The 21544-nt window shown below is 38.9% G+C and overlaps 1 protein-coding gene across 1 annotated transcript in view; it reads right to left on the reverse strand.

Annotated features, from left to right (window-relative positions):
* Positions 1–2472: 2472 nt before the first annotated feature.
* Positions 2473–21544, reverse strand: part of dhrs13b.2 (dehydrogenase/reductase (SDR family) member 13b.2) — a 33684-nt gene continuing 14612 nt past the window's right edge. Inside the window, exons 3-7 of the mRNA XM_028463784.1 lie at positions 8133–8408; positions 7707–8036; positions 3695–4042; positions 3504–3603; positions 2473–3301 (exon numbers count right to left, since the gene is read on the reverse strand). Of these exons, the coding sequence (XP_028319585.1) occupies positions 3521–3603; positions 3695–4042; positions 7707–8036; positions 8133–8408 (1037 nt within the window). The 3' untranslated portion in view covers positions 2473–3301; positions 3504–3520. The remainder of the gene's footprint in view (positions 3302–3503; positions 3604–3694; positions 4043–7706; positions 8037–8132; positions 8409–21544) is intronic.

Raw genomic sequence — 21544 nt, forward strand, 5'->3', positions numbered from 1 at the left:
CTGCCGAAACTCCTCCTACTGACAATCCTCTTTCCTCTTAACTTGGACATAATACATGCCTCCTAGAATGTGAGCTCCTCCCTCTAACTATCCAACAGCTAAAACAAACCCTGCGGTTTAATATAGAATATGTATTATTCTTTATTGCCATATATGTAAATGCCAACTGCACTACTTTTTCTGCTGCCGATCATGTTGGGACTGAGTCACTGCTTGGAGCCACGGCCATTGTTCACACACATCAGCTGTTAGCACTCTGTGCTAATGCTACACCATGAATTGCTGAGTGATTGGTAACTGTCAATCTTTCCCATAATAATTGTGACACACTGCAATTATGAAGTCCAACGATTGACTGCCTGTCTAAATCTAGAAAAGCCTTTGCTATTGATTTGATTATTTCCCAACACCAGAGAACTGTTTTAACACGTTATAAATATCACTAATCAGTTCTCAAAGTAGTGATACTAACACCTAACCTGAACCAAAAATCAAATATTAGGTAGTAAAATCCTTAAACACAAAACAAAAACAAATAATTACTCCAAGGGATCTATTCCTGTTGCCTGCACCTATGGGATCAAATTACGGTCATAAAGATTTTATACTGTATGTATAAAAAAACTTGTACATTAATATTTTTTTTTGCAAAATGTTTTTGTATTTGTAAGAAAAACAGAACAATAAAAAAACAACGAAAACACAAGTAGGCTATGCGTTTTGACACACGTTTTGAAGGCGCAGAGCCAGCCAATCAGCACTCATCTTGTTGCTTCACTAAACACCGTTTTTCAAAGTTGCATAGAATTTTTTTACAAAAACAAAACCTATTTCAAACACAGACACACACCTTTTTTCCCCCCACCAGTACGGAACCTTTTTGCAAAGACAAAATGTGTTGTACAAGCACAAATCTTAACACATAAAAAATATTTAAGACCCAAATATGATCCCATATGCACCTGCCTAGCTTGTCCCCAATTCTCACCACTAACTCTAGATGTAATAAAATGTTTGGTATAGCATCAGGAGGTGAACAGGGGGTGCCGTGAAAAAATTGTTGGATTTTTTTAGACAAAAAACCTATGCGCCTATAGGCCTATTTAAAATACATTTAAAAAATAAATGAATGGATTGAGATTCACTAGTTTGATGTCATATACACTTCAGTGCACACAACCAGGGTCTGTAACAGGCAGACACCATCAATTATCAGATGAATATATGATTTGGTCAGCTGACATGAACCTGAGTCACTGCATCATCTACGTTTATGTCACACGACTCTATAGAGGGTTTTCACCGACGTCACGCTCGGGGCGGTAATCTGGATGCGCGGCCATGTTGGTTGGTGGCAATCGGAGGTAAACAATGCAGGTTGGAGGCACTCGGAGGTAAGCACTGCAATGGATAAACCACAGAAATGCTCCTCAAAATGCAGTAAAGATGCAAAGGCATAGAGGGAAGGACTTCATCTGCAGGAAATGGCACCGTATTTGGAAAAGTTACGCTTTATTGGTGGTGCAGATCTATACAAGTCGTTCCCTTGTCTTGGATCAATGACATATTTCAATGCCATATTCCTCCTCGTTTCTGTCATTAGACTGTTGGTGGGTCTGGGGAAGCGTCTGTCTGCAGATACTTCCTGGTAATAGATAGATGAGGCAGCCTTGGATAGCTGGCTTTGGGAGCCAAAAGAAGATAAGCGATGTGTTTTTGATTTAGGCGAGGTCAATTTCAATAGCCTTGTGTCTCGGTTCTCTCTGCATTCATCCAATAAGGTGGCCTTAACTTGCAAGCCGGGCACTCAAATTCTCCAAGTTGGTTTCAATTCCATGTAAACAATCCAGAAGCAGCTCTTGCTTGCTTTTGAGTTCTTTCAAAACAGTTGCCAACGTAATACGGACTTTGCGATTGGTCAGATAGCTGCTAGCTCCAATCAGCAGCATGCCTGCTACCATAATTCCAATCATGAAGATGTCTTCCACGTCTTACATGGAAAGTATCAACAGACACACAACTAGCCACTTGTTCCAAGGGTCCAGTCCATATCCAGCCGCAAAGGTCCCGCTTGGACACGCGGTCTCACCACTACCTGATCTTTTTATTGAAAGAATTTGATCGATTGCATTGAGATCAACTGATCAATTCCATAATTCCAGTTTTTGATGAGATGCAAAGAGAGGCTGCTATTAGATTCACAAGACCAGACAAAACAAAAGCAACAGCAAGGACAGATACAAATACAAATCAGAGGGAGCAAAGAAAAATGTGACTGCCTTCATCGAGTATCAGAAGAGAATTAAGTTAAAGTCCAAAATACACGTAATAGCCTTTGTGTGTCAAAATAATTTCCCAAAATATTCATAAGGAATTTATAAATTGTGTAAAATATTTTTAATAGGCTACATTTTTTTATTATTATTATTATTTATTTTCATTTAAAATAAAAAATCTTTTTAGCTCTCTTCTCTCAATTTTTATTTTGTATATGTAGTTCATGTTGTATAATAAAACATGCCAGTTAAAAAAAAAGGCTGCCTTTTTTTAAAAAAAAAAAATTATCTCTCTCACCCTAGCGTCCCCACTTCCCATGGCCCTGAATAGCATGATGTCTCACTATTTCATTTCATTCAAACATGGGATTGAGATTTTGTCACTTTTCTATTTAGGGGTTGGATCCATTTGGATTTTGTTTGTGGGGATTTTGTCACATCACTGCTCTACCTATACCACCTAAGCAGAGACCAGTGAAAACCTAAATAAAAAAAATATATGCCTTTCATGCATTGTATTAACACACACAATCAACATATTCTTTTTTGAAAAATGTATTCAAATTGTTATTTTTTTCCAGTTAAGAAACAGATATAATCCCTCCACCCTCCATGTGTATTACATTGACAAAGATGGTGATTTGGTTGTTCAGATGTAGTAGTACTGCACACTCAGTTACAGCAGCTTGTATCAACCCGAACTGTAGCCTGTAACTGTGTTGTTTTATTTGTTGTTCAACGACAAATAAATCCCTCCAAAAAAAGTCCAGTACATATACATTTATGGACTGGAAAGCATTTAGATATTTTATTTAAAAAGTGTCAGATTCTTCAAACATGCCATTTGTTTTCACAAAAGAGACATGTTTTACCTAGATTTAAATATATATTTTAAAATCCCACAAAAATCTGTTAAATAGAGATTTAGCTGAACTAAAAACAAGACTGCCGACCAATGCTAGGGGAAAACTCATCCTCTTGAAGTCTTGTATGTGATGTTCTTCTCAAGCTCAGCAGGGCTTCTTCTGCAGTGTACACACACACACACACACACACACACACACACGCACACACGCACACACGCACACACGCACACACGCACACACGCACACACACACACACACACACACACACACACACACACACACACACCATTACAATAATTATTGGAGTTACATTGACACAAATAAATTACATTCAATTTGTTTTATAAATGTGTCACCTCACCATCTCTATGACATTGTTTATTTTCTTAGGCAGGGTACAAACACACACAGGATGACCACCAATGTGATCACTGCAAGGTACAATTTCCAATTGCTGGGATCTGAATGGTAAAAAGAAAACACATTAGCTTTTGCTCCTACCTAGTGGTAGTTTCCAGTTACTACTATTACCAACAGGCTGTGATCTCTCACCTTGAACATTCAAAATGAAGCTCTTCTTAATGGGCACTCTTATTGACTGATGGGAAACACTACATGTAAACCGTCTGCCTGAGTCTTTTTGCAAAGCCTTAAGGTAAAAGAAAGCTGACACAGAGTAGGTGCCATCCAGATTGTGTTTGTGGCTGGAGAGCAGGATGTTTGGGAGCACCTCAGGGAGAGGAGCACCAACCCTCTGGCCTGAAACTACTGGGTCCTCTTTGTGCCAAACTATCTCCACGTCCAAAGGGTAGTAGCTCTCTGCCTGGCAGACAATCTTCTGCTCTGCACCTTCCACAAGTGGGAGGGAGGGTGCCACATTCAATGAAACTCTTGGAGCTTCTAAAGAAAAGAGATGGGAGAAAAACAAACTGATCACATATAAAATCATACAAACTGATCATACAAACTGATCACATATAAAATCATACAAACTGATCATACAAACTGATCACATATAAAATCGAACAGGTTGCTTATTGGATAATATTACAAATACCAGTTGAGATTCAGATTGCATGTAGTGACACCATTGTTCCTAAGCAGGAGAAACAGTGGAGGGATCCCTCAAAGTCTAGTCAAAAAATCTAATAACTTGAGTAAACTGAAGAATAAATGTTGTTTTCAGCTAAAAGACAGGGGTCCTTTAAGGGTCTATTCTCCCATCTGGAATAATGGCGTGTTCACACCAAACGCATCAAAAGCGTTAAAAGTGTCAGGTGTACATTCACAATATATGGTGGACGCGCTTCTAGGGAGCGTCGGAGGTCCCACTACGCGTCCCGTGCCTCCTGTGCAGCGCGTTTTGAAGCTGTTTGCGTGTGTTTTGAGATTTCAAGCTTTTGACGTGCATCCGGCTCTGATCTGGCTGGAGTTGGGATTGCTGAACTTTTGGGGCATATCGCAGCACGTCGACCAATCAGGAGCCTTCCCCAACCATGACGAATTCAGAATGAAAAAAAAAAACACTAACCGGAGACCGATAAACAGGCGTTCTTCTGCTGGCATAGAGTTGGTGTCCTGGCAGGAGATGCAAGCGCCAATGCTGGTCAGCAGGTCGTCAAACTGGGCACGGAAGAGATGGAAGTAGCGCTGAAAGCGACTCACGTCCGAGCACAGCTCTGGTGATTCCAGAAATGGAATCCCCTCCCCTGACTAAATGCGCTCTCTTCCCAACGTTGACGCTGGTGACAAGTACTGATTCAATGAGCACAAGCATTCAACTATGGGCGTGAAGCACGATTTTGATACCAACACAGCATTAACACAGCATCACAGCTGCTGCTGCAGCTGTGATGAAGTATAAGTCAGCCAGTTTGTAATAGAAAGATAAACAGCATAAAGTTGTTAAATCACTGCATTAGGTTTGTTCAAGATTGATTGGTGCTCTGGACTCTGAGGCTGATGGAGAGGCTTTCGTAAGGAGGACGGACAGACCGAGCGGAGATCAGAACAGAATCAGCCAGTTTGTAATAGTAGCATAACAGCATGAAGTTGCCAAATCACCACCGTTGGATTTGTTCAGAAGCGATTGCGTCCGTATTATGACCAGAGTCCGACTCGCTGTAAAAAAAAAAAAAAAAAGCTGTAAATTGACTGATTTGTAGAGGAGGTGACTTCATGTAGTAAAGGAAACTTACCAGTTTTTTTGTAGTTTTTTTTTTTATACAGAAATGAACATACAACTACAAAGGACTAGGAAGAGGAAACTTATCAGTTGAAACACGGAAATTTCCGCGAAACATAACTTGAGTACAGCAGCTCGCCAACTTGCCTGTTCTGATTGGCCGAGTTGTCTGAAGGGCACGCTCATCAGTAGGGATGGGAATTGATAAGAATTTAGCGATTCCGATTCCATTATAAATACTGCTTATTGATTCGCATTAGGTGAAGGAATTAAATAATACAAATAAAAATTTCCTGCAGGGATATCAGCTCTCTTTTAATCTACCAAGTACACATTGTTTTCACTGGATAATAATATATACAAAAGCGCGATATAAAATTGATGAATTATTATTATTATTATTATTACAACATATGACACATTTTGGCTACAGACAATATTTACAGTGCTCCTTTTGAACTTCAACAACTTGATTTAAAACTAATTCAAACATAAAACAAATAATGATCCTGTAAAAAAGATTAACTAAAAGTACAGCTGCACTTGTTTTGTATTTAAACGGTAAAGCTTTTTAGCCTTTGTTTACTATAAATGGACATTCAGAGACGCTGTCTCGTTACATGTGACGTCATCAGCCGTGTGTGTGTGTGTGTGTGTGTGTGTGTGTGTGTGTGTGTGTGTGTGTGTGTGTGTGTGTGTGTGTGTGTGTGTGTGTGTGTGCGTGTGTGTGCGTGTGTGTGAAAAGCAAACTAAAGACAACGATCAGTACCAGTCCGTCTCCAGTGTCTGATTACTTGTTATGAGGACAAAAACTAGCAACGAGGTGTGTGTTCTTCGTGGGGTTTGTTTTCGGAAGAAAAGTCAGTGCAAGAAGCAACTTTTGCGTGAGTGTACAGAACCCGGAAGTGAGTAGCGTAGCAACAGAGATGCAACAAACACAGTACGGAGGACAACACAGCTGCGGGTGGAGGAGGTGGATTCTCCGCGGTGGACAGCGAACAACTATATGGTGGAAGGAGCTTCACTTGGTGCTAGATTAAACACGACATATAGGACCTGGAGGAGTTTATCGTTATGCATTTGCGAAGTAAGAGGAACCGATAAGCAGAATTGAAATACAAGCAAACAAACCATTCCCAGGAATTGGATTATCAATCAATCAATCAATCTTTTATTGATTATATTGCCAAATCATAACCAATGGTATCTCAAGACACTTTACAGTAGAGCAGTCTTAAGGACGGACTTTTCATTTTATGGATTACTGGGAAATGGTTCTCAGAAAGAACCGGTTTTCAATTCCCATCCCTACTCATCAGCCAATAGAGTGAGGCCTATGTTAGGCTGCAACATTTGTGAGTATTTTTCATAGAAAATTGTTAAATTATTGTAATGCAGCCAATAAAACAGTGCGCTTCATAGCCCAGAAATTACGGTAAGTCCATATTTCTAGTGCAATATAATGTTTCACCTTATCGGGGCGGTGCACTTATTCCAGGGTTAGAAACGCGTAGGAGGAAAACGACTTAAACAGACAGGAGAATGCACGTAAGACCAGATTGAAATAGGGACGCCCACATCTCAGAGCTGCTCCACCCAGAGTGCATAACTGGGATGGAGGCGCGCAACGACTGACTTAAGTACAGGGGAAGAATAGCCCGCAACCAAAAACCGCGACGCTTTTGGACTTACGCACATGGGAGAATAGAGCCTTTAGTTGTTTGCAGGTGACAGGGCTGTTGGTTATGGATCAACCGAGGATCGGCATGGCCGGTAATATTGGCTGAAATTTGGCATTTTTATAATAATCGGTATTGGTCATTTTTTCTAATACAGCCGTCTCTCCCCTGAAGTCACCACTTTTAGCTGTGTAACAATGTCCCACCAATAGCCCCCACTGATTGGCTACACTGCAAGTGCTGCTAAATGCTGCTAGAAGATTCTTATTTTCACTACCGTATGGTACAGTTCAGTTTTTAATTTGATTTTATAAAAATTCAGGGAGGCATTTAATTAATTTGTGAACTTTAAGAGATCGCTACACTTTTTGTTTGTATCTAATAACATGAACTGCTTAAACCTTTTCAACCAAGATTTGTGTCAGAGTTCATTCTACAACAGTTTAAAGTTTTTTTTTCATTATCATAGATCAGTGTACAAAAACAAACAAACAAACAAACAAACAAACAAACAGTATACTGTATTCAGTCTAATCCCAGGTGTATTATTCTAAATTGTGACGCCAAAAATTTGATTTTTACAGCAAATGAATAATTGTTCTATTTATCAGTTTCCTTGATTACAAATAATCGGTATCGGCCCTTTAAAAATAAAATAAAATAAACTGACCAACAGTAAGGATTCTTACTAGTTTCTTACCTTCAATGAGAAGATTTATATCCAGGCTTGCAAACAGTGGATTGACAGACAGTGAACAAATGAATGTCCCCTCACTTCTCATCTTGGTGTAGTGAAGCGTGTAGGATGCGTCTCCCCCTGCCAAGGTTTTCAGTACAACCCCAGTCCCCTCAGTCAGCCCTGATCGGCTGCTGTGGCTGAAGAGCTTGTTCTTTTCTCCCCGGTGCTGCCAGTGCCACTCCACAGTAAAGTTTGCTCCTTTGTGATCTAAACCAAACTGGCAGTGAAGCTTCTTTTTGGACCCAAGGGTTGTCTTTACAAGTGGGGTTTTTGTCTTCATGACCATAGCAACTATGGAAACATCAGTGTTATTGTCAGGGTCACACAAATGAGCAATCAAAGCTTTAATAGAGGCTTCAAGTGAGACTTATTTGCAGAGCATCATACCTGTTGTAGTAACAACATCTGTCTCTGCAATGGTAGGCCAGCTGTGGTAATCCTGTTGCCCTGGAGGGGATTGGTCAGTGGGTTGTCTGAGGAAGCTGGTGATGCTGAAAAAGCCCTTGATGTGTTTAATAGTGCAGCTGAACCAGTAGTTGTAGCCCTGAGTTCCATGAACAGGCCAGCGGACAGCAAGGCCCTCGGTACTAAACCTCCGCAGTGCACACTCCAACTCATCCGAATCCTCTACATCCAAGTACCGCCGCAGGTCCACCTTAGACCCTACAACACAACCAAATACCAAAATTGCATTTTGCACATGTAGGAAAGGTCAGATATCAGGATATTAATTTCGGATATGTGGGCGTGGGGGTCACACTTTTCAGAAATTGGTTGTTTTAAAAGAAGGCCACGTCTAACTTATAAACATTCCACAAATGCCGAAACACTGATGTCACTGTGGCAGGAAGTGGAGCAGAAAGAGGAATAAAACTTAAAAAATAAAATAAAACTTAAAGCTGCAGTTTGTATAATCGTGAGATGCTCTATGCTCCCCCCTCCCCTCTTGAATGAACCTCACCGGTCTTCTTCTGAACATTTGCGTGCATGCGCACCCTTTGGAATTCTTTGCCACTGTTTTCTCCATAGAGACTAGTAACAAATGTAGGGACAATAACACAAATTCTTGTGTTATTGGAAAATATTCTGATGTTTTAAAGACATGAAAGCACACATCACTCTCTGCTGCAAGGACAGTAAGAGGCTCATTGTGACAGCTGCTCCTCACGCATCTGCAGCAATCCCAGCTTATCAGAGCAAACACAGAACTCCACATCCAGACTGCAGATCAATGTTTCTCTCAGGTTTAAAAGCTATTTATCCCGTCTGTTATCACTTTCTAACTCGATATGTGGGGCAGACTGTACACGGACTGAATGCGGATCACGCGCAGCCCGCCGCACACACCAAGTGTCGTCCACAGTCAGTTCCTCCTGAACATGTTTGTGCCTTTATTCTGTTGATTCTACACCTCAGCCTTCCTTTTTCCTCTTGCTTTGCTGTGTAACCGCTGTGCCAAAAGCTGCAATGGAAACTTCTACTGGAATATATGCCATGAGACTTTCACTACTCTCAGATCGTGAAGTGCATAGACTTTTGATGATAGTGGGACAATAGTAATGCTTAAAAGTTCATTTAGGAGTCTATCCTCCCGTCTGGACTTAAGAGCTTTTATGCTCGCCGGTCCAGGCTGCTGACACGTCCACCGTGCGTAAGGTAGACCAAAAACGCGTATGTGTGAATGAAGGCGGGCTGAAGGAAAGGAGGCGGTGATGTCATTTTTTTTGGGCTGTCTAGAAATCACGGAACATGGAGTTTTCCCAATGCTTGTAAAAGTCATTGAAATCCGTGAAAATGATAACGTTCACTTTTAATTTGAAATGCCTTCATTGATAAACAATGTAACAGGTTTATTTGATAAAATCATTGATCAGATTATTGCAGTGTGACTGAGTCACAGTTAAAATATCTCTCCTTGATCATCATCATCATCATCATCCTCATCATCGCTGTAAAGCATGACCGAGTTAGATGCGCTGGAGATATGAGGAAATAACCCGACCACAAAGCGTCCTGCTTTAATAGAGGGATGTTTGCAGTGAAACAGAACTATTGGCTTCCATAATACGCAGTTTTAAATATCAATTGCTAAAGCGACCTGAGCTGTGCCTCATTAAAATCATACCTGTCAAGTTTTGGATTTGAAAATAAGGGAAATTTTCTGGCGCCCACTACCAGCCGTCCCACCCGCCCAACCAAGCTCCACTATCCCTTATATTTTAAGATAGGTGTACAAGAAATCTAAAATAGCCACTTGTCAACCACTTACTAAATACAATTATGTGATTAGAATCTGGTAGGTTGACATTTATTAACATTGAAATGCTGTGAACATTCCTACTAGGGCTGGGCTATATGGACCAAAACTCATATCTCAATATTTTTTCTGAAAATGGTGATAAACAATATAAATCTAGATAATTTTATCCAATGAAGTCTGACCAGAAAGACAATTCTGGGTTAAATTTGCTGCTGCAAAATGCTACACAGGGACATTTATTAACAAACAGCTGATCAATATGTGCACTCATTAATCATCTAACTGAGCTTTAAATGTTGTTCTGAGAAGTAAAAGCAGTGACTCCTAAAACTAGTATTGTGATATATAATAAGCTATAATATATATATATATATATATATATATATATATATATATATATATATATATATATATATATATATATATATAAAAACTCTTCCTCACCCTCTGCGGGAGGTCTCTTTTTTCCTCCAAGCTCGGGTCCTCGGGCCTGAGAGCTTGAGGGTTCTGCGCAGTATCTTTATATATATATATATATATATATATATATATATGTGTATGTAGAGAGAGAGAGAGAGAGAAAATAAGGAATATATATGTATATTAATATATGAAATATTATAGTTTTCTATATCGTCAAAATAGAAAACTCGATACATCTTGAATCTCGATATATCGCCCAGCCCAAATTCCTAAGTTATAAAACAGCCTAAATAAAAACATAAATGTGTATATGAATCACATGTGTTTATTTAATATACTTACAGTTTATATACAAGTCAACACATTTAATATTTACTGTTAATTTCACGTTACTTGTCTTTCAGTTAGACAGTTACATTTTATTTTCATTATATGTTTTATTATAATTTTTCATGCTCTCTCATGTGGTTCTCTGGTATTCACTAATGACTTATTAGACACATTTATTACAGACTTTACATTCTTTAACACTTTTTTAAAGCAGTGTATATTTGTGGCGCTTATGATTGGCTGATTTTTCATGATGACTTACGTCGTTCCTTCCCCCGTTCTGTTCAAATCTAACAGAACGTGTAGCTGTGTCCCATCCTGTTGCTCTTTATGAAGGTAAACTCTGTGTCTCATTTTACAAGGTATTTACACCAGTTCTTAGTTTTTTTCACCAGAACGTCTTCATTCATTATCTCTTTTCTGAGTTGTTTCCGGGTTTGTTGCCGCTGTCAGCACTAATCTCGCGAGAACTGCCACCCAGGCCATTTCAGGTGGCAGTTCTCGCGAGGCTAGTGACAGCGTTCAGTTTAATAAGGCATCTTTTAATTAATATTACATTAAAATATGGGATATTTACTGGAAAATACTAATACGGGAAGATGGCGGGAAAGAGGGGTAAAATACGGGAGTTTCCTGGCCAAAACGGGATATTTGACAGGTATTTTTAAATATGTGTGGGGACAGTTTGTGGTCCATCCTCATCCGCATATGACAGTTTGTTTTACTCTGTAGTGGATCAAACTGTAACTTCATGTTGGACACAGTATGAAAATAGTTGAGTCACTGTGACCAACATGGACAGAAGTCTGCGTCTGTCAGAATTTTAATTAATCGAGTCCATGTGGCTTCAAATGTAACTAAGTCCATATTTCTATTGCATTATAATGTTTCACTTTATCGGGGCACTGCACTTATTCCAGGGTTAGAAGTGTGTAAGAGGAAAAGGACTAAACCACACTGGAGAATGCAGGTAAAGCTAGATTTGAATGGGAACACCCACATTTCAGGGCTGCTCCACCCACAGTGCGTAACTGGGATGAAGACTGACTTAAGTACAGGGGGAGAATACCACACAGCCAAAAACCGCGCTGCTGCGCGGCTTTTTGGACTTACGCACATGGGAAAATAAAGCCCTTACAGAGCCAGGAAAAAGGAGAAGAGATTCACTGTTCACTCAGAACACTTTGGATTATAATATGCTCAAAGATGATTATGAATTTTTGACTAAATAACATGAAAAAAAAAAAAAAAAAAAAAAAACTTACAAACTGCAGTTTTACATGCTTTGAATGGGTATATACTGTATTATACACAGCTGTAGGCGGTACTGGGAACTGTGCCTAGATTGTCAACCTTACCAAACCCATACCTGCTAATTACATATATATTTGGATATTAAGTAGTGCTGTTAATTGATCCTAGTCCAACTTTTAACATTTTAGTAAAAGTATTTTACTTTGGCGTATTTTGTTGTAAAATGTCAGTGTGACTGCCCTCCAGAAGCGTTGCAACAGGGTAGGCAACACAGGCAATTGCCTAGGGCCCTGAGCTGAAGGGGGCCCCCGAGGGATGGCTGACAGTCAATTTCAATGACAAAATAATGAAACTGCTTTGAGACGCTGCAGCAACAGGGCATCGAAAATCCCCTGCACTGGGCCCTTTCTGAGTAGTCACTGGTTAGTTGCTAGTAGGGGGCCCCGACAGACGGCAGATATCAGTGACACAACTTGAAATCCCCCGGACAAATTAGAGTGATACGCCGGGAACCTCCCTAATGGGGACCCACTACTACCGGTCCCTGCATCAACGTGCTGTCGTTATCAAACACACACCAAAAAAATTAAACGGACACATCCAACAGGGCTCATGAAAAGAAGAAAAAACAAGAAGAGGATAAAAAGAAAAAACCTGATAGTGGTAAGTGAGAATGTGTAAACTGTGTGTTATTTTATAAAAATGTTTGTCCCAGTTAGTCCCAAGCACTTTGTCCCAAACTCCCAGTCATCCAACCAGCACCAGAAAAGTGAACTGCACATTTCAGCCTGTGTAAAGTGAATTCGGCCATTTACTTCTAAACACATTTATAAAGTGTGTTTATATGTATATATTAATAATTCAAATTTGACAGTGTAGTTAACAACAAACTTCTGTGTTATGACAAACTTAGAGCACATATTTATTCTTACTTTACACCAATTTTAACAGCTTTATGTTAAGAAGTAGTCCAGCTTTGCTTACACATCACAGGTTTTGTAGCCAATGGTTGTGTACATACTGTACATTCATAGTCACACCATAAGTTAGTCCTTTGCTGCCAATGATATTTTCTCCAAGTGTTTGTTGTCAAATGGTAAAACTGATACATTCATAAATTTTCTGCTATAGCCTAAATGTTACATTAAATAAAATGTTAACATGAAGCATTAAAGTTGTTACTGCAAATTAATGTTCATTAATTATTCCATACATATCTCATATGTTTAGTGTTTGTGTAGCATGTGCATTTCTTTACTTTACTTTATGCAAGCCAACCAAATACATTGTGTTCTTTTCTTTTTTCTTCCTCGAGGTGTTTTGTTGAAGTTATTTGGACCACCATCATGACAACAACAACAACAACAACAACAACAGCAACAGCAGCAACAACAACAGACCTCTCTATATGGAAGTAGGAACTTATTAAAATCCATTTGAAAGTTTAAAATATATCATGGGAGCTATCTGATTTAATATGACCACACACTTATTTGTCTTAAACAATTGCTTCTTATGCTATTTTCTTTCTAGTAATATCAACCTCAGATCATGAGGGGGTCTTGAAGAAGAGTAGGACATAATGGCACCTTCATGCAGTAGCAGCAGCATGGCAGCACAGCATTTCATCGCCACCTCCTCACCACCCCATGACACTACATCACCAGAACAGAGGGTGCTCAAATCATAGCAAATCAAATAATATCAGATGATCCTGCGCTGTGGCCAAAAGCTATCGATGACAATGCTCTCTGTCAAATTGTGAGAAAAGAATCACTCCAAATAACAGACATGGACTTCCCCAAAGTTCAGAAAACCCACCTCGGGAGATTCACCAAAGAAAATTACAAAATGACAATGAGAAATTTTGATCATACTTAAAATTTTGCACATTTCAGTTGTGTTGGTTTTTCTGGCATTTACTGTATATATTGTGTGTAATAATTGCATTTAGTTTAGATAGCAATGTTATTTATTTGATATGTTAATTATTTAATAAAGTATTTCTTTACTGATCCGTCGTCCTGGACTTCATTCATCATCATTCTGGGGCCGGGAGGCCTCATAGTACGTTTTGCCTAGGGCCCCCAGGGGGTCTAGAAACGCCCCAGTTGCCCTCTGAGGGTTGAATGCCGGTTATAACAACTTAATTTTGCTATTGGCTGAGACAGATTATATGGTGTCATTTGGACCATTGTGATTGACAGCTCAATGCGACGTGATGTTATAGTCTCTTTGCTTCTATAAAGAGCAGATTCTGGTCTAATCAGAAGGTTCATCAACCTATGTGTATATGTACAGGCACATTATGTATGTATTCCCGTCTGTCTTTGCATACTTTTTGTTGCTGTGAGCTTCACGTTGAGATTGTGTGTGCCTGTGATTGTAGTAGTTGAGCAGAAGTCAGAGGTCACTGCGCAGCACTGTCGGCTGCCATGATTGGGCGTGTCTTAGCTGCTTCAGGAGTAACGCCCATAATAAAAAACATTTTTTGAATTTCTCCCCTAGTGGCAGGTCAGCAGAAATCAGGGGCTTAGTTATCCTGTAAAACTGAACTTTTTAAAAATCTGCTCCAGAGTGGAAGTATTTGAAACCGCTTCCCTCTCTGGCTCTGTTTACACGACAACGCTTTGCTTCCGTTTTTGTTTTTGCTTCCAAGAAATTCTGCATTCATACGGCAATGTTCTCTGTTTACATGAGACCATGGGAAACATCAAAAACAATGTAGTATAAATGCCAGACTAATTAGATGGCTGTGTGATTTTGCAATCAACCAAAATAAGCGCATGCGCAGAGACACCTCCTCCGAACACAAATACGAGTAGAGCTTAAATCGGACTTGCAAAGTAAGAACTGACCTGGCTGATATATGGCCCGAACACATATAAAGCTGATTTCTCAGCAGCCCATTGCTGCCCAATACTATTTAAATCTGTGCGCGGTGCACACATGTAGAATGATCCGAGGTGAGTTTCTTTAATAACTCAGTAATCACATAGAACTAGCCCTCCGAGTTTAATAACCAAGAACAAATTGTAACATGAACAAAAACATGTTTATTTGTACACCTTAGGGTTTCTATTATCCAGTAAAGAAAAGCTGACACATGAAAATTTGAGAGACTGGTTTTTAAGGGGCGTTGTCAATATGACAGTATTAGCCATCTGCAAAATTTCCCAGAATGTTGTGACACAGATCCTTTTCAGCAAGTTAAAACTAATTTCAGGTACTGCATTTTTATATAATAAGTTTCTTTCTCATTACAATTCCATACATTGGATTTTGATTTTTTGGTACATGCATGTTATTCAGCATGTTGAACATTTACAGTTGAATATTACTGGAACTTTCCGAAACCTTCATTAAAAACTAAATTAAAACTGAAATATGACAATCTCAAGACACATTTTATCTGTTGCTTTTATAATGACTTAATCTAAGAAACCAAACTCAATCTTGATATTAACAGATCTGCTTAAGACACACAAAGTTCTAAGCAAAAAGAATCAAGAGCAACACTGTACCAGTACTGCATTTGCAAATCTGCATCAGCTCCAACAGTTTACGTGGACAGGGGCTTGTGGTGTCATCAATGGTTTGTACTTGTTGTCCTGTAACATTCAACAGGGTCTAGATGTGGGCCTAAAAATGCCTGGACTTGATGATATAATGGGCTCACTATAGGAAGTGGCAGCTGCAGAGGTTGGAGGTAGCATCTTTGGAAACTGACGCCACATCTCTGGCAGCCTTTCTGCTGAATCGTACGAATCACAGTCAATCTAGTGAAATGTCATCATTACTCCGGTAAAACTGGAATAGAAGACGACTCCCTGCATCTACAACTTGGTCATGAGATGCATTGGCATCCATGAAAATTCTTGAGATGTCTGACATCCCTGGCACACTACTGAAATGTTTGATAGCTGTTGCTTTCCCAAGTCCATGAAGATGGCTGGTTGTTTCACATCCTGATGCAGCATGAAGAACAAGTAGGTCATTATGCAAAGGACTTAGAAATGCCTGCATCTTTTTGATTGCCCAGCAGCGCCCTACTTTTATCAATATTTGTTTTTGCTCTGGTCTCTAGAAAACTTCGAACTGCTGCTGTTTTGCATGAACACATCAGTACCATCTCTTCCCATAATTACAGGCTCTTGTTCAGCCATAATGAAGGCATGGGTTGCTATTAAGTAATCAGTACCATCCTCTGTGACACTGACAATAAAGTGTGGACGTAGAGTCTTTGCAAGTTCCTTGATGAACTATTTTTGAGGGGATTAGCCAAGAATCTCTCACGATTCATGTCACACAGGTTTCAGGTTTCACATGAATGTCAGTTGCTGTTTCTTTGTAGTGTTTCATATGTGTAACAGGTATGTAGAGATATAAAGTGCACTGTTTTATTGGCCACATTACAATAATTTAGCAATTTTCTAAGAAAAATCCACACAGATGCCGCAGCCTAACATAGGCCGCACTCTATTGGCTGATGAGGGTGCCCTTCAAACAGCTCCGCAAATTAGAACGGGCAGGTAGGCGGGCTGCTGTACTCAAGTTAGGTTACACAAAAATGTCCGTGTTTCAACTAAGTTTCTTACTACATGAAGTCAGATCCTCACTGCCCCACGTCTACATATCAGTCAATTTACAGCTTTTTATGGTCACTTTTTACCAGACTGATACACCGCTTCGTCCGCTGGATACAGCCTGTATCCAGGCTGTTCTGATCTCCGCTCCGTCTGTCCGTCCTCTTTATGGAAGGGTCTCCATCAGCCTCAGAGTCCAGAGCACCGATCACTCCTGAATAGGGATGTAACGATTCACTCAACTCCCGATACGATTCGATTCACGATACTGGGTTCACGATACGATTCGCTCACGGTTTTTTTTACAAAATGGGACTGTAGACAAATTTTTTTTTTGGGAAAAAAAACTAGAAAATACAGTACTATTTTCCTTTTATTTTTCATTGTCAAAAGAATTCCTTGATAAACTATTCAAAACAATGCAATTTAACTAAAAATAAATCTTGAATGAAATAAATAAAGGAATAATACAAATGAAAATGAAGCCTATTAATTTAAATTCTGGTTCAATAATAAACAATGCAAAACTGCATAATAGTTACTTTTCTTTTTAAAAGTGCAACTGAACATGTATTTTGTGCCTTAACAATTGGACTTTAAAAAAAATAAATAAAAAAAACCGTGATTGCAATGATTTACGTCATATTTGTTTGGACCAGCAGAGGGCGCTGGTAACACAGTGGTCGGTTGGCATGCAGATATCTTTCAGTGAAGAAGAGAAGCTATGCTAGCAGACAGAGCTAATAGAAAAACGTGACTTTTACAGATATCCAAGTAATATTACAGATATTCTTTCGGTGCTAAAGGGGTAAGGAATCATTTATTAACATATTTAAGAGTAGAAGGCAGCCAGACAGAAAGTATTAGCAGACTCCGCCTACACTTGTGGATAGCGCCCTCTGCTGGTTAAAAAAGTACTGTGATTCAATTTTCAGAAAATCGATATCAACCGTGATACCTATGAATCGATTTTTAACTGCCTTACGATTAATCGTTTCATCCCTACTCCTGAACAAACCTAATGCGGGGATTTAACAGAGTTATGCTGTTCATCTTTCTATTACAAACTGACTGACTTATACTTCATCCATGCTGCTGCTACTGCTGCTGCAGCAGGCACTCTCTCACTCTCTGACAACATTTCTCAGCGTCGTTGCTATGATGAGGCAGTGCGCATCATTACAGAATGAGTGATCAGAATGATTCAGTGCGCGCAAGAATGATTTAATGTTAACAATTTCATTGTTCCACCTGGTCTAATGAGACAGAGCTCAATTTTGTGGCGGCATGAAGCTTATAAAACTGGGAAAAATCCACAATTTAGCCGCGTCATTGTTTAAGCTGCAGGGTTCAAAGCGTGAGAAAAAAGTAGCAGCTTATAGACTGGAAATTACGGTATATAAAGTAAAGTAATTAAAGTACCTAGTTACTTTTGTAATCAGTAAAGTAACTTTTCCTTGGAGGAGTAATCACTAATAACTAAATAATTACTATTTCAGAGAAACTTGACCAACACTGGTCGCGACATACCGCTTTACTGCTGCTGTAAGACATGTTGTAACACACAACTCTGAGACCTGCTCTCTATGACAGCACACAGCTCCACGAGTCGTTTATGCATTTTTTAACATCCATCCATTAATATGAAGGTAGATATGTTGCAAAATGGGAGAGCTTGTAGAATGTGATGTGAGCTTGTGGATGAAAACTTCTTCTTCAGGTACAAGTCTTTTCTGCAACAGACGTCTAGCAAAATGTGTTGCAAAAGTCAAGCAGCGCAAATTCATGGGAGAAAGTAATTTGCTCATTTGTAGTGGCAGATTCGAGAAGTTGTTACCACAGAGTTGTAAACAATAATTGACACAAGTAATTAAAAGAACATGCAAGTAAATGTTGGATTACAAGTTTGCAACTGTCATATCTGTGTAAATATCAATGATCTGTAATCTCTGACTTCGCATATGTGAATATTTTCTTTGGGTTTTAAATTTAAACTCTACAGGTTCAAATTTTTTACCTTCATTTGTGACACGAAATTCATTTCACGTGTGTGGATTTTTATACACAAGCTCACATCACATTATACAAGCTCTCCATGTCACAAAGTGACACTCACATTATAGGTAGTGACTACTGTCAGCTAATGCCAGCAGCTTAACATCTGTTCATTTGTTGCTAATGCCATCATCATTCCATTCATCTGTCTGTTATCATTGTTCTGGTTACTGGTTTCACTATGCTTGTTCACCCTCTTCAATAACCATGTTACCGGTTAAACAACTTCCACTGTGCAGGGAAAGGTGTTTGTTTGTTTGTTAGCAGCTAACTCACCACCATTTTGACAGCAGCACTTCCAGGTTTGCAGGAAACCAGAGGGACTAAACCAAGTCATGTAAAATAGGGGTGTTTGTTGGATTGGTGTTGGGACAAACCATTTGTACAAAGGTGTTTGTGTAATTTTTGTTTGTTATGGGTTTTTAAAACATTTGAGGTGAATAAATTAACATTAATTTATTATGGATGCTTGGTTAATTCATGTTTTGTATGTTGTTGATGAGAATGTATTTTGTTATTGCGTTAATTGATTTTAGATTGGGTTTGGTTTGCCTTTTGGAGGAGTTACAGGTATATAGTGCCTAGCCCAGCCTCAGTTGGAGGGAGGAACCCTGAGTGAGCAGAACTGATAAAGCTGACAGCAAAACAAACTGAGGCCATTTATTTTATTTTAGCAGGTTTACAAAATTTTGAGATGAAAATCCCATGTCGGTGATCAAAATAAAAATAAAATTAGTGTTTGTGATTTATTTTTATTTGTTTTTGCTCCTTGTGCAAGTTTGGCAGGTATTTAAAAAATAAAAAAAATGTCTTACACAAGAACTTACAAGCAAGTTCGCTTCTCATTTAAGAAACACTGACATACATTCAACTTGAATGTATTCAAACAAGAGAGTGTATTTAAAACAGATGTCTCCCCCTTCCCCAAATTCACAAACTTGCTAAACAATACTTCTATAAGATACCATTGCACAGGAAACAATCCCTACCCTTCAAAAAGACAAAGTGGAAATTGTTGCCATGGAAACAGAACAAATATAAAAATTGAAAAGATGCTCAAACACCCAGAAGGCACATCTACACGATATGACAAGCGATGCAAGATGTCCAACAGAGGATGAAATGGATAAACAAGGAGAATAAATATGGCTGACCAAGGTACATAAACAGATTGAGATTTACACTCTGAGATTTTTGATGATAATCTGTAATTTGGAACACTTTAGCTTGAATTTTTCTCAATCATTATATGCAGATCTAGAGCTAAGCTTCACAAAGTTGAAGAAAACATTTCAAAACATAAATTGAGATTTGGGAAATGTCCAAGCTATCTGAAGGCAAGATTTAACCCATTTCAGTGAACCAATGCCATTTAAAGTTGAGAGAATCCACAATTCGGATTTAAGAATAGTGTCAGATTTGTTAACAATAGCAAAAAATAATCACTATTATTAGGATTCATACTATGCAATGCAAGAAAATGAACAAACACCAGGTTGATTGAGTAAAAGTGGTGAGTCATATTATTTGTTCCTTTTTATTGGAGAAACATTTTAATTTCTACCAAATAAAAATACATTGTTGAGTTATGCTCCAGAAAGTCACCCAAAAACAATATGTCACCCAATTCTTTCTACTTTCTCTTCTTCACTCTTAGGGCAAACCTTGTGATGATTGGTTTGCCTGCAGTGTGGCAGGTATTTATTTTAAAATAATATAAAATTTAAAATGTTACCTTTCCTGAGGAAGACGAGAATACGATCGTTGTGACGTCATTAATATGTGGAAGGCATTGGCGCCACTTGTCTTGTTCTCATCAGGTCTGCCTCTGGTATCGACAATCTTAACAAAAACGTATTTACACCCAAACCCAACGGTTTTGAAGAATCCCAAGTTATCATATCCACATTTTCAGATTGTGACACCAGTATGGTAAAAATGACGATATATTTTCCTTGTTTTCCAAAAGAACTGAGATCACATCTCCCAATGTATCTGTTAAACTGCACTGATGGAAAATACATTTTTTCAAACTACTTCCCTCAATCACGTATCGTTAAGGATTTATCGGTACTACTACTCTTATCGATCCGGTGCTTTATCGATACCTTACTTTTTTTAAATCAATGGGAAAAAACTAAATAACGAAAAACCCAAATAATGAACATCAATCTGTTTATTTTTGAACATTTTTAACAATATGGCACACAAAATAAAGAAAAAATACAAAATAAATAGTTCTAAATAAAACGCTATAAATGTATAAATAAAACAATAAAAAATACAGTATAAATAATTTTTGATATTAACAAAACACTAAACAATACAAATATTCAAATCAAGCATATCCAACATAACTTAATGAAAAATTGTGCAAATGGAGAATTAGTGAGCTGTGCCTCTGATGGTTGCTGCTCCACTGGCTCATGAAAACAAGGCTAATTATGTTGATTTACCCGTTTTTTCATATTAACTCAGCGTTTTAGCTGTAAGATCAATATATGATCACAAGTCACTACTCAAACGCAACGTTGCCTGCAGCCGAGGCACGTTAGCGGTCGATGTGCGGGGAAACCTACGGACTGCTACGTCGAGTTGCTACTGGAGCAGACAGAGGCGGCGTGACAGACGGCAGAAGCATGGCTGCCGCGGAGGACTATCGGCTAGGCTAAAGGCTAAGTTGTGGAGAATCCTGCACGGCGCACACACAACTCTTCTGCTGCTCTGGTTCTGCAGCGGCACACACTTTTCTGAATCAAAATCACAATAGCCGCTTGAATAGCCATGTGTTTTACTGTAATGTGCAGTTTTTTGGCTGAAAACCATAACAAGAGTGAGTGGATAGCGTCTACGGACACACCTACTCATGAATCGTGGTGAACAGGTGAACA

Source organism: Gouania willdenowi, chromosome 13 (genome assembly GCF_900634775.1).
Source record: "Gouania willdenowi chromosome 13, fGouWil2.1, whole genome shotgun sequence".
Classification (NCBI taxonomy): domain Eukaryota; kingdom Metazoa; phylum Chordata; class Actinopteri; order Blenniiformes; family Gobiesocidae; genus Gouania; species Gouania willdenowi.